This window comes from Gastrolobium bilobum, unplaced genomic scaffold, assembly GCF_033153095.1.
Source record: "Gastrolobium bilobum isolate Gb01-03AN ecotype WA unplaced genomic scaffold, APGP_CSIRO_Gbil_v1 utg231150, whole genome shotgun sequence".
Lineage (NCBI taxonomy): Eukaryota > Viridiplantae > Streptophyta > Magnoliopsida > Fabales > Fabaceae > Gastrolobium > Gastrolobium bilobum.
In genome coordinates, this window is record NW_026898637.1 from 42113 (window position 1) to 55255 (window position 13143).

Below are 13143 nucleotides of genomic sequence, written 5' to 3' on the forward strand. Positions count from 1 at the left end.
TGTTCAAGTACATGTATACATAGAATAAAAAGCTCTAATCCAAATACCTAATGAATGGATGGTGTGGAATGAAATGGAACATAACAGAATCTATTTCACTCCATTCTTTTTTCTCGGATTTGTGGGGTATGAGATAGAATTAACTAATTACTTACTAGCCTCTTTATTACTTCATTCACTTCCCAAATAATAAAATAGAAACTTCCCTCCATCGCATTATAAAATATCCAAACAATGGTATGGTATGGTATTTTTTTTTCTTTTTCCCATTCTATCACATTCCATTTCACCCATCATTAGATATAACCAAAGATAACCCTTATGAGAATCCATGAACTCTTCTAAGCCCTTTATAGAACAATGTCTATCCAGAAACAGCCTTTGTACAAATATTTTGGAGGAAACTTTATGAGGAACTTGCCTCAATGCTAGTTGAAGTTGTCTCGAACTTCTCATTTACAAAAGAGGGATCCCATTCTTCCCACACCATAACCTCCCTAGCATATCTGAGAGCTTCATCAATAGTATCAGGTTCCAATCCAGTAACCAATGAAACAAACAGCTTTCTGCCAGTGAGAGAATGGAACAATCTCTTAAACTTCACAGCAATATATTGAAAAGCATGTTGAGCTACTGGAGGGCTATTGCTTTTGTTATTGTTATTGTTAGGGTTACTAGCTCTGTTATGATTGTGGCTGATAACTGGATTGAAATCACAAAACCATTCACATAGTTTCAGAGGAGCCAGATCAATCTTTTCTTCAAGTAGATCAAATTTGGTCAGTATTAAAAGAAATTTCTTGTTTTTGAAGGATGGATGAGCAATGATGTTTTCAAAGAGATGCTTAGCTGCCAACATTTTGTTGGTAGCAACTCCTGTACTTTCTACAGTGTACTCATGATAGTCAGTTAAGGCCACAGAGAACAATACAACATTGGTGTCTTCAAACATCTCCAACCGCTTGCAGTTTTCTCCAAGGCTTTTAGGATGTACTCTGATCAGTTGGTATCTATAAGTAGAACACAAAGTGTGGTAAGAAAACAATTGACAACTGATAGCATGAGCTCAACCTTATTCATACTGTGTTATCATGACATTGTGAGTCCTTTTTATTGAGTATTCTTTTCAAAAGATGTATAATGATTGAATAAAATGATAAATACTGAAAATGTGTGCATGTGTAGGTGATCTATAACAAAACATGCTTGCACACTACTCTTGCCAAATTGTTTTATTATCAAGTCTAGACTTGAGTGGTATTAGCTAGCTTTCATTTTGGAACAAAAATAAGCTTTAGTGCATCACCGTAAGCTATGAAGCACCGATACTCTGAATTTTTTTTTCCAATGTATCCGATACGCGTATCGGAAACGTATTGTATCGTATCGACGAATTAACGGTCATATCGAGAACGTATCGAAAACACCGTGTCGGAGTCGGTGCTTCATAGACCGTAAGTGAGAATTATTAGTGGAAGCTACTGGATGTTAACTCAATTCAAAAAGTAACAAGTTCTTATGTGATAAACTGCATGAAATGACAGAGCTGACCTGAGAGAAGATTCATGTTGATATTCAGGGTACAAAGAATCCTCACTCCTTGACTTGGGAAATGAATATTCCATTGAAGTGAGGCTGTTGGATAATGATATCCCCTCAGCATACAAGATGTCCATATCAGAAGGTTTATAGTCCATCTTGGAAATTTTGGTAGCCTGCATTCAGAGAGATAGTTAGATATCGATGAAAAGCTAGTGTTTATTGATGTGATGCACCTGCCACATTCATGGCCAAATAATTTGACAATCTAAAGGATTTAGTCATTTATTGTTGAGACAATAAATTGTTCATTGAAAAATAATGAATTAAACTAGTTTAAAGATTTTTTGTACTGCCCAGATTCTTAAAATCTCAGTACCAAATTACCACTGAACTGATTTAGATAGTCTCCATGCCTTGTTGAAACACAAGGCGTCCAAAAGGGGTTAAATGAGAAAAAGAAAAGAATAAGACTGTAAGAGCACTGATACAATGATAAACCCTTATTCAAATCCTATATTTGTCAATTTATTGTTTTATTTAGGCTTCTGATTTTGTGCCAAATAATTAATGATCCAAACTCCATGCCCAAACAGAAGGAACAAAGAATATGAAAACAAATTATAAATTCAACAAATTCAATAATCAAATTGGCTTCATTAACACAAACAAGTGAATAATCATGTGATGATGATTACATGGACAATCAAGTATTATCTTACCCGGTCTAGAAAGTAGTTTGCACTTCTAGGTAGCAATTTGAGTTCATTTCTCCTGTTGTATGTGGCCTGAATGGCCTCATCCCTCCACAAATCCTCCACAAGTGGCCCATATTCACGTGTAGCAGCTGGAAATATTGCATCCAGGTTACCTGACCTCATGTATTTAAGTAGCCAATCTGAGAAATTTCTCAGTCGTGGGCCAATGGAATAGAGTGTTGAAGCAACACTATCACTGGTATTCCCTGCTGAGAACTAAAATTAATTACTTTCTCTCCATAACATACATAAATTTCCATGTAATGGCAGACAAGCTTCTTCTATCAGCTAATTAACAAGGGTCTATGTTAGAATTAAATATCCACACAGATGCAAGAGACAACCACACAGAAGTATCTACAAAAAAAACTTTTCTTTTTCTATTCTTGCTTTCTTGCTCTTTCTCTTTTTCTCTTGATCTACTGATCTACTTGATCTTCATTTCATACAAACTATGAAAGGCTATTTATAAGCTATAAAACTGACAAACATAACTCCACACATAACACCCTCATTACTTTATAACTGACTCATTAATATTCTAACTGACATAAGAAACTAAATAACCAAAACTGCTAAAAAACGGACATTTAAAATTTATCCCAACAAAACTCCCCCATAAATTTTTAAATTCTTCTTTGTTTCTTCACGTTGCTTCTGCTTTTCTTTAACTTTCTGATCGCGCCTGTTTTCTTCAATCTTGATCACTGACAAAAAACATCTAACACCTTCCAACTTAATTAACTCAAAAAAAATATCTCCCCTGCAATTATTTTTCTGAACATATTTTATTTTTGTCCGGCGGTTCCTTCAATTTAATATTTTCAGTTTCATTAGCCGGACTTTCCTTGTTTCCATTCACTGTATCTTCTTCACCTGCAAGTTTCTCGTCGCCCAAATTCTTCTCAGTTTCATTCGCCACTTCATCAGTTACTTTCACAATTTTATTTCCTCGTCCAATCCCAATTTCTGCATCATTGGTATTGTCAACAAAACCTCTTTTTCTCTTCAAGACCACATCATTTTCTTCAAATGCACCTTCCATTTTTTCGCCGTTCTCGGCTCCTTCATTGTCGTCTTCCTCGCACCTCCTCAATGGAATCTCGAACCAGTGACCTATGCCGGTCTCCGACATCAACCTCATCACGTCGGGGTCGAGCTCTTCTCCAAAACATGAACTCGGTGATTTACCCAACCCGGTTATCAACACGGAACTCGGATTCGCGGTCTCCTCCATGTCGGTCTCCATCAAGCACCTCGGCTTCTCAATTTCCTTTCCGATTTTCGACTCTGTCTCCAGACACTCAGGTTCCACGAAGTCTTCTACCTCGACAATGGACTCGTCGTTCCCGTCCTTCTCCGCTTCGATCTCGGCTCCTTCGTTCTCCTCATCTTCTATCTCGGCTCCTTCGGCCGCAGTCATCTCCATCGTCTTCTTCTCCGAGTTGTCCCTTACGCGCTCCGACACGTCAATCTCCTCCGCGGATGCGTTGCCGTTGGCAACTTCGGATTCCGCCATCTCGGTCTCTTCTTCATCCGCATCATTTTCCTCATCTTCATCATCATCATTGAAGATTTCATCTTCTTCATTAATCAGATCAAAACGTCCAGGCAAGTATTTTGTTACGAAGGTCATTAGAAAATCCTTCCACATATTATTAAAGTCGCGGCAGTTCCATGTACGGAACCATTTGATTGCGCTTCCTCTCAGTCTTCTCATGGCTATCTGCCATTTGTTCTCCGTCCAGATTTTTTCTTTCCGAAAATGTTCCTTCAAACAGAGAAGCCAATCTAATGCTTCATCCTTATCTCCATGGAAGAGTGGCACTTCCATCTCGTTCTTTTTCTCTATAGACCAAGCTCTGATACCAATTTGTTAGAATTAAATATCCACACAGATGCAAGAGACAACCACACAGAAGTATCTACAAAAAAAACTTTTCTTTTTCTATTCTTGCTTTCTTGCTCTTTCTCTTTTTCTCTTGATATACTGATCTACTTGATCTTCATTTCATACAAACTATGAAAGGCTATTTATAAGCTATAAAACTGACAAACATAACTCCACACATAACACCCTCATTACTTTATAACTGACATAACTGACTCATTAATATTCTAACTGACACAAGAAACTAAATAACCAAAACTGCTAAAAAACGGACATTTAAAATTTATCCCAACAGTCTACCGTCTTTTAGGAGCAATGTGAAAAAATAATGACAAAACTAAAGGTAAGATTTTTGTTTACAAGAATCAAAATCACAGTATACAAAGGCCCCAACAAAGTCATGAAGGTAATGGAAGTGTCAAAAGCATCAGTCCTCCACCAACACAAAATCATATAAACTACATATTATAGAAAAAGGAAGGCCCTGCATCCATTGCAGTTTGCAAGGGACTAAAAAAACATAGATTAACTGTTTTGTAGTTGAAAAAAGGAGGAAAATCATAGAAAAGTTGACAATTTTCCTGCTCTTGTTTTGAACATTGTTAAAGGAAGGTTGAATGGATAAGACAACTTATTTTACAGTCTACACTATCCAGAAATTTTTGAATAGGGAAAGTGTTCAAAACAATGCTGCCCCTTATTTCATCCATAGTCCAAACAGAAACAGGCCTGGATTGACTTTTTTATTTGAGGAAAAAAAATTACCAGATGAAGTGGATTCATCAACAGACCATCTTTTACTATTCTCCAGCAAACTCTCTTCTTCGAAATTTTCACGCCCCTCCAGCAGGATACCAAGGTAGGTAAAAAGATTGCTTTGGATCACCAACTTGATATTTTGGAGCTCATTTTCGGAGAAAGGAACATTATATATAAGCTTGGCCTGAGAAATATGATTCAGTTCTTAGTGTCACACAATGTCAAGGTTCTAATTAAAAACAAAGAGTAATTCAGACCTGCACTCAAATATTCACCACAAGAGGAAAGAAACTACAAACTTTGACAACTTATAACTTATATCAAGAAGTATCAAGAAGAAACTCTTAAGATACAGATTAAGCACTCAAAACTAATGTGACTGATAAGAATCCACAACTGAAGTTCTTATGCGCCAACATTGAAATTACACACAAGAACACACTCATAAATTAAGCATTTCTACTCATAAGTCAAAACTAACAAGGCTTAAGTCTGCCGGACAACTCCATATTTAGTTCTCCTATATCCAAAACTATATTGATAGGACATAACATAACCCGTATTATGACACGAGAAGTAAATTTAAGAGCTGAAATTTGTGAAGACGATACAATACCATCATCTGCACTTTCACAGCTATGCACATGATCTATAAATGAGTTATGGAGAGGTGAAAATTAGAAAAAGAATTGAGCTATCCTTCAGCATTTAAAATAACAGCATACGTCATTTAATTTACTGGTATCACATGTTCTTTGCTAGATCATTAAGCATGCATGCATGCATACCAATACAAGTGCATGGAAAAAAAAAATTGAGTTCTCTCAAGGAGTATCCTACCACTTTTAATATAGTACATGCTCCAGAATTGACAGAACCAACAAGTAGAAATTTGTGAAGTGTTTTATGTTGAATGTTGTCTTCATTAACTTTATTCGCTATTTCGCCTTCCCCAGAAGGAGACAGAGACTTTGAAGGAACTGGCAGAGACAGAATTGCACAAGCCAACTTTGCTCGATTCTGCAAAAGGGAAACCCATAATTATTGATGACACGTTTTAATACTCCTGTATCACATACTACACCCATTACAATTAAAAACACATCCACTCGCTTAAGTCCATGTATTTCTAATTTTAGTAAGTATGGTAATGTGCTATATAGAGGGCAAGAGCATCGATAAGATTGTTCCTTGTGACCGAAACGTCACAGATTTGAGTATGGGAAACTGTTTCTTTGCAAAAATACAAAGATAAGACTGCATATAATCAACCCTAACTCCTACCCTCGCAAGTTGGGAAGCCTTATGCACCGTGGTTAGTCCTTTATAGTATGTACTATAAAAAATAAAAAAACCACTCCCCGTTAAACACGACTAGCAAGTGTGGGGTGGAGGAAATCCTTGTACGCAGCCTTACTCTTGCATAATTGCAAAGAGGCTGTTTCCTGGATTCGAACCCATGACCTTTCAGTCATGAAGGAACTGTTTTACCACTGCTCCGATTCGCCCCCACTATAGGAGTACTAAAAATTAATGGAATCTCAACAATGATCACCTTATCCCATATACGCCCCCTGTCATTCTTCTGTCCCTCCTCCTGGCATGACCCATCAGCATTCACCCACAAGTTGAGAGTTCCTACACACGGCACTCCTGCCAGCTGCAAAAAACAATGTAATGTAACATTTAATACAAAACCATTTGCAATAAAATATGACAGTGTCCATAGCTCAACAACCTTCAGTATCCACAGCTCTTTCTTTGTAATATCGCGACCATTTATGGTCACTTTTGTGTTTCCATTGCTTGCATTTTCCTTCAACCGACCCCCAACATCCAATTGGGGGGTTATGATTTCACAAGGAGGTTGACCTTCCTGTATAATCAAGCAATACAGCAGATTAGAGCTTCATTTAGAAAAACACATTAAATGAGGTGAAAGATTCATGAATGAGATTTTTATGTGAAATTATCAATGAAGGCTCATTCCCCAATTTTCCAGCCTCATTGTATAAGGCATGTAGAAAGGGACCCTGGGCACAACAGTTGTCGCCACCACATGACAGGAGAACTCGTCACCACTTAGTCGGTGATACTATATAAGAAATCAATTCAACCTAAAAGATTAAGCCAGTTATATTAATAGTTTTGTATTTCTCTAATACTGTAGCATCTGGTAGCTCCATTGTCTAAGACATGCTAAAATAATCTTGGAGATGTGTCCATGGAGAGGTTGAGATTAAATAGATAATAATAAGTACTTGCTGAGGTTAATTTTTCACCTTTCCCCAAAATCCAGATGATTGATCATACCAATTGGATCCGGATTGTAGTTGCTTTGGTGGGTTTGGACAGTTGAGGAGCAACATGAGCTGTTTCCTATTAAGAGGTCCCAAGTTCACATGAACAAGCTCTGGTGGTATTTGATTTGCTTCACAAGACCTCTCATCTTGCATTATTTGAGCCACCAAGAACTCAGACAACAACTTCTTGAGCATCCGAGAACATTTCCCAAGCTTCCACCGCTTGTTCTCATCAATTCTGTATCCAATGCAAGTAACACATTTTCTTCCCTGTGGCATGGACCCCATTGCCCTTATGACACAGCTGCGGCAATACTTTGCACCACAAACAATGCAAACCTCCTTCTCAGTGAGACGATTCCCTTTAAGGAACCGATAGCAAGAACCTTTCTTCCCAGGTCTCACAGCTTGTGGCTTCGCAGGGACACTTCCCACTTGAGAATCACCAAACTCCTTATTATCTGTATCTACCATGTAACTTGACTCAGGATCAAGAAAGGTCACAGCAGAAAGATGCTTGACATGTTTTGGGCTTGGAGTTTCACTCTTATGTTCATTTTCACTGAGAGAACAAATCTCTGAAGAACCAGAAAGAGAACTTGAACTTGAACCTGATTCTGTGGTGTCAGAATTACTGTTAAACCCTCTGCCATCTCTATCATCACCAACAACCCCAGGTGCTTCCAAAGTGCCTGTACTCTTATGCAAATCAAAAGCAGTGTTTGATGATCCAAGTGCACCAGTATCCAAATTTGAAGACACAACAGAATCCTTGTGATTCTTTTTGTGATGAGTTTTGGAAAGAGGTTGGATAACTGGCACAGAGAAATCATGAGACTGAGAAGGAGCTATAGTTGCAACTGGGATTTGGTCAATTTCAAAAGCAGAAACTTCAGGAATGGAGTAACTGAGAGGAGGGCCAGTGTACACCATTGCAAGGGAGTACAGATAGCTGCTTATGCTATCTTCGATTTCCACAGGAACAAGAGGCGCTGAAGGCCTCAATTTCCTTAGAAGAGAAGCCATTTTCCGCTGTCCAAATCCAATGCCGACCCAAAAATAGAACTCACCACCCCATCTCAAAAGAACCAGTTTTGGGAAAACCCATGAAGCAAAAAATGCAATATCAGCACCCCATGAATGGAAAACAAGGAAACAAAGAGTAAAAAACTTGACAATAGAGACAGAGAGGGAGAGAGTTTTTCCTGTGAGAGCGATGACTTGGATAAGGAGGGAAGAGAATAGAAGAGAAGCAAAGAGGGAAGAAGAATGGTTGAATAGAACAGGAAAAGCAGTGAGGAGTGAGAAGGGTGAGAGGAAGTTTAAGTATCGGTAGTGGAAACGTTTGAAAGGAAATTACTTGGAACATGAACGAAAGGGCCATGAATTAGAATGTTTCAAAAATTGTATCAAGCAAAGAAAGACGTTTCTGATTTTGCTATCCAAGGACGACGATGTGAGCGAGCTTTGGAGTTTTCATATTATATATATATATATATATATATATATATATATATATTAGTGTTTAGTGTTTGTAAAACCCTTTTAAAAATCTTTCCTTCTTTGTTAAATCAGTGAATAAAGTAAATATAAAACAAAATCAATTTTTTAAGATTAATTCGATAGACAAGATTTTTTATTTAAATCAATGGTCAAGATTTGTTGTAAATGTTGGTGGCAGACAGCTCATTAATGTATATCTAACTGCTCTTTTAATTTCCAAATTTTAATTTGAATTTTAACTTGAAATTTTTAATTTGATTTTTGAATTCTGAATGGTGACAGGCAGCTCATTTAAATCTATGGCAACGAAATCTGGATTTTTATTAACCTGATTCAGTGGAATTAAAAAAAATAAAAAATTTCGTACTAATCAACAAAATCCCAACCAAAAAATTTCGTACTTATTTTTAAAATTTAAAGTTTGGATTTTTTTTAAACTTAATTCACTTTAATTCAAAAATTTACAATATTTGAAAAATTAAAATATTTTCTAATTACTCGAAATAACCCAACCTGCGGTTTAAATGTATAAATTTGATTAAAATATTTGTTCCTTATTTTTGCAATTTAAAATTTGAAGTTTTATTAACCTTGATTAAGTGGAATTCAACAAATTTCTGTTTTTTTCCATAAAAAAATGCAATTTTAAATACTAAAAACATCAAACCCTACAATTTAAATCCAAATCTAAAAAAAAAAAATGAATTCAAACTTTCGGTTCTGATTTTATAAAATTTAAAATTTGATTTTTTACTAATACCCTTTTCCTTCTCTACATTTTCAACAAATATTTTCAGTGGTATTCAAAAATTTACTTTTGTTTTCCAAAAAAAAATATTTCGTACTAATCAACAAAATCTCAACCTACAAATTTCGTACTTATTTTTAAAATTTAAAGTTTGGATTTTTTTAACCCTGATTCAGTGTAATTCAAAAGTTTACAACTTTTGAAAAATAAAAATATTTTCTAAATACTCGAAAGAACCCAATCTACGGTTTGAATATATAAAAATAATAAATTTGATTAGAACATTTGATCCTTATTTTTGCAGTTTAAAATTTGAATTTTTATTAACCTTGATTAAGTGGAATTCAACAAATTTCTGATTTTTTTCATAAAAATCGCAATTATAACTACTAAAAACATTCAAACCTACAATTTAAATTTAAATCTAAAAAAAAGAAAATAAATGGAATTCTAACTTTGGCAAGTTTGCTGACGTGTCGCTTTCTCCTTCATTTTCAGCTTTGTGTTCACACTACAGAATTTTAAAAACCTTTCATTCTTTGTTAAATCAGTGAATAAAGTAAATATAAAACAAAATCAATTTTTCAAGATTAATTCGATAGACAAGATTTTTTGATTTAAATCAATGGTCAAGGTTTATTGTAAATGTTGGTGGCAGACAGCTCATTAATGTATATCTGACTGCTCTTTTAGTTTCCGAATTTGAATTTGAATTTTAACTTAAAATATTAAATTTGATTTTTGAATTCTGAATGGTTACAGGCAACTCATTTAAATCTATAGCATCGAAATCTGGATTTTTATTAACCTGATTCAGTGGAATTAAAAAAAATTCTTTCGTTTTCCAAAAAAAAATAACAAATTTCGTACTTATTTTTAGAATTTAAATTTTGGATTTTTTTTAACCTTAATTCACTTTAATTCAAAAATTTACAATATTTCAAAAATTAAAAACATTTTCTAATTACTCGAAATAACCCAACCTGCGGTTTAAATGTATAAAAATAATAAATTTGATTAAATATTTGTTCCTAATTTTTTCAGTTTAAAATTTGAATTTTTATTAACCTTGATTAACTGGAATTCAACAAATTTCTGTTTTTTTCCATAAAAAAACGCAATTTTAAATACTAAAAACATCAAACCCTACAATTTAAATTCAAATCTAAAAAAAAAATAACTGGAATTCAAACTTTCGGTTCTGATTTTATAAAATTTAAAATTTGATTTTTTACTAATACCCTTTTTGATATTCCATAAGCCCTTTTCCTTCTCTACATTTTCAGTGGTATTCAGAAATTTACTTTTGTTTTCCAAAAACAAATATATCGTACTAATCAACAAAATCCCAACCTACAAATTTCGTACTTATTTTTAAAATTTAAAGTTTGGAATTTTTTTAACCCTGATTCAGTGTAATTCCAAAATTTACAACTTTTGAAAAATAAAAATATTTTCTAAATACTCGAAAGAACCCAATCTACGGTTTGAATGTATAAAAATAATAAATTTGATTAGAACATTTGATCCTTATTTTTGTAGTTTAAAATTTGAACTTTTATTAACCTTGATTAAGTGGAATTCAACAAATTTCTGATTTTTTTTCATATAAATCTCAATTATATCTACTAAAAACATTCAAACCTACAATTTAAATTTAAATCTAAAAAAAATGAAAATAAACGGAATTCAAACTTTGGAAAGTTTGCTGACGTGTTGCTTTCTCCTTCACTATAGAATTTTAAAAAACCTTTCCTTCTTTGTTAAATCAGTGAATAATGTAAATATAAAACAAAATCAATTTTTCAAGATTAATTCGATGGACAAGGTTTTTTTATTTAAATCAATAGTCAAGATTTGTTGTAAATGTTGGTGACAGACAGCTCAATAATGTATATCAGACTGCTCTTTTAATGTATATCTGACTGCTCTTTTAATTTCCAAATGTTGGTGGTCAAGATTTGTTGATTAGTACGAAATTTGTTATTTTTTTTGGAAAAACTAAATCAGGTTAATAAAATTCCAGATTTCGATGCCATAGATTTAAATGAGTTGCCTGTCACCATTCAGAATTCAAAAATCAAATTTAAAATTTCAAGTTAAAATTCAAATTCAAATTTGAAAATTAAAAGAGCAGTCGGATATACATTAACGAGCTGTCTGCCACTAACATTTACAACAAATCTTAACCATTAATTTAAATCAAAAAATATTGTCCATCAAATTAATCTTGAAAAATTGATTTTGTTTTATATTTATTTTATATTTATTTTATTCACTGATTTATCAAAGAAGGAAAGATTTTTAAAATGCTATAGTGTGAACACAAAGCTGAAAGTAAAGGAGAAAGCGACACGTCAGCAAACTTGCCAAAGAATGGAATTCCTTTAAAATAATAGATGACAGAAAGTTGTGTCATTTAAAATGACAAACACTAAACCCTAAATATATATATATATATATATATATATAATATGAAAACTCCAAAGCTTGCTCACATCGTCATCCTTAGATAGCAAAAGCAGAAACGTCTTTCTTTGCTTGATACAGATGGTAAAATTTTTCATTTCTCTTGGAATATATTCGATTTCGATGTAGAACTTGTAACATTGTGGTAATGGTTCGTTTTATATTTATCTGAACTCATTTTTTTATGGCAATTTTTCAGTTGCTGGGTACGCTGTGACCTTTGGACCCACGGATCTGGTTTGCTGTAGAACATTGCAGGGTCGTACAGGAAAGTGACAAACGCAACCCGCGAGCTTTTTTCCGAGCCAACCTGCGAGCTGATTATCGAGCTAACCCGCGAGTCAAATACACGTTGATTTGAAACATTTTAATTCATGGCCCCTTTCGTTCATTTTCCAAGTAATTTCCATTCAAACGTTTGGAACACGTCCACTACCAATACCTTAAACTTCCTCTCACCCTTCCACTTCGGTCAACTTGTTTACTTCTCACTCCTCACTGTTTTTTCCTGTTCTATTCAACCATTCTTCTTCCCTCTTTGCTTCTCTTCTCTTCCCTACTTATCCCAGTCATCGCTCTCACAGGAAAAACTCTCTCCCTATCTGTCTCTATTGTCAAGTTTTTTACTCTTTGTTTCCTGGTTTTTTGGTTTTCCATTCATGGGGTGCTGATATTGCATTTTTTGCTTCATAGGTTTTCCCAAAACTGGTTCTTTTGAGATAGGTTGGTGAGTTCTATTTTTAGGTTGGCATTGAATTTGGACAGCGGAAAATGGCTTCTCTTCTATTGCCAATTTCCTTACAAGAGAAGCCATTTTTCGCTGTCTAAATTCAATGCCAACCCAAAAATAGAACTCACCAACCCATCTCAAAAAAACCAGTTTTGGGAAAACCCATGAAGCAAAAAATGCAATATCAGCACCCCGTGAATGGAAAACCAGGAAACCAGGAAACAAAGAGTAAAAAACTTGACAATAGAGATAGAGAGAGGGAGAGAGTTTTTCCTGTGAGAGCAATGACTGGGATAAGGAGGGAAGAAAGAGAAGAGAAGCAAAGAGGGAAGAAGAATGGTTGAATAGAACAGGAAAAGCAGTGAGAAGTAAACAAGTTGACCGAAGTGGAAGGGTGAGAGGAAGTTTAAGGTATCGGTAGTGGACGTGTTCCAAACGTTTGA

The 13143-nt window shown here is 34.5% G+C and overlaps 1 protein-coding gene across 1 annotated transcript; it reads right to left on the bottom strand.

The window, feature by feature from the left end:
- Nucleotides 1-9: 9 nt before the first annotated feature.
- Nucleotides 10-8276, bottom strand: LOC133317917 (extra-large guanine nucleotide-binding protein 1-like). Its single transcript, XM_061519819.1, has 8 exons — nucleotides 7230-8276; nucleotides 6686-6823; nucleotides 6503-6607; nucleotides 5788-5967; nucleotides 4954-5131; nucleotides 2262-2503; nucleotides 1552-1715; nucleotides 10-1010 (listed from the first exon to the last, which is right to left on the bottom strand). Exons 1-8 carry the CDS (start codon nucleotides 8274-8276, stop codon nucleotides 407-409), a joined length of 2658 nt encoding a protein of 885 aa, XP_061375803.1. The 3' UTR covers nucleotides 10-406.
- Between the last annotated feature and the right edge of the window lie 4867 nt (nucleotides 8277-13143).

What these genes read in the sequence shown, in the direction of transcription:
- LOC133317917 (XM_061519819.1), bottom strand. Translation starts at nt 8,276, where the DNA reads ATGGCTTCTCTTCTAAGGAAATTGAGGCCTTCAGCGCCTCTTGTTCCT. An exon ending in GGGGGCGTATATGGGATAAG is followed by an intron (nt 5,968 to 6,502) that starts GTGATCATTGTT and finishes TCCCTTTTGCAG; the next exon opens with AATCGAGCAAAGTTGGCTTG. An exon ending in CAAACTACTTTCTAGACCGG is followed by an intron (nt 1,716 to 2,261) that starts GTAAGATAATAC and finishes CTCTGAATGCAG; the next exon opens with GCTACCAAAATTTCCAAGAT.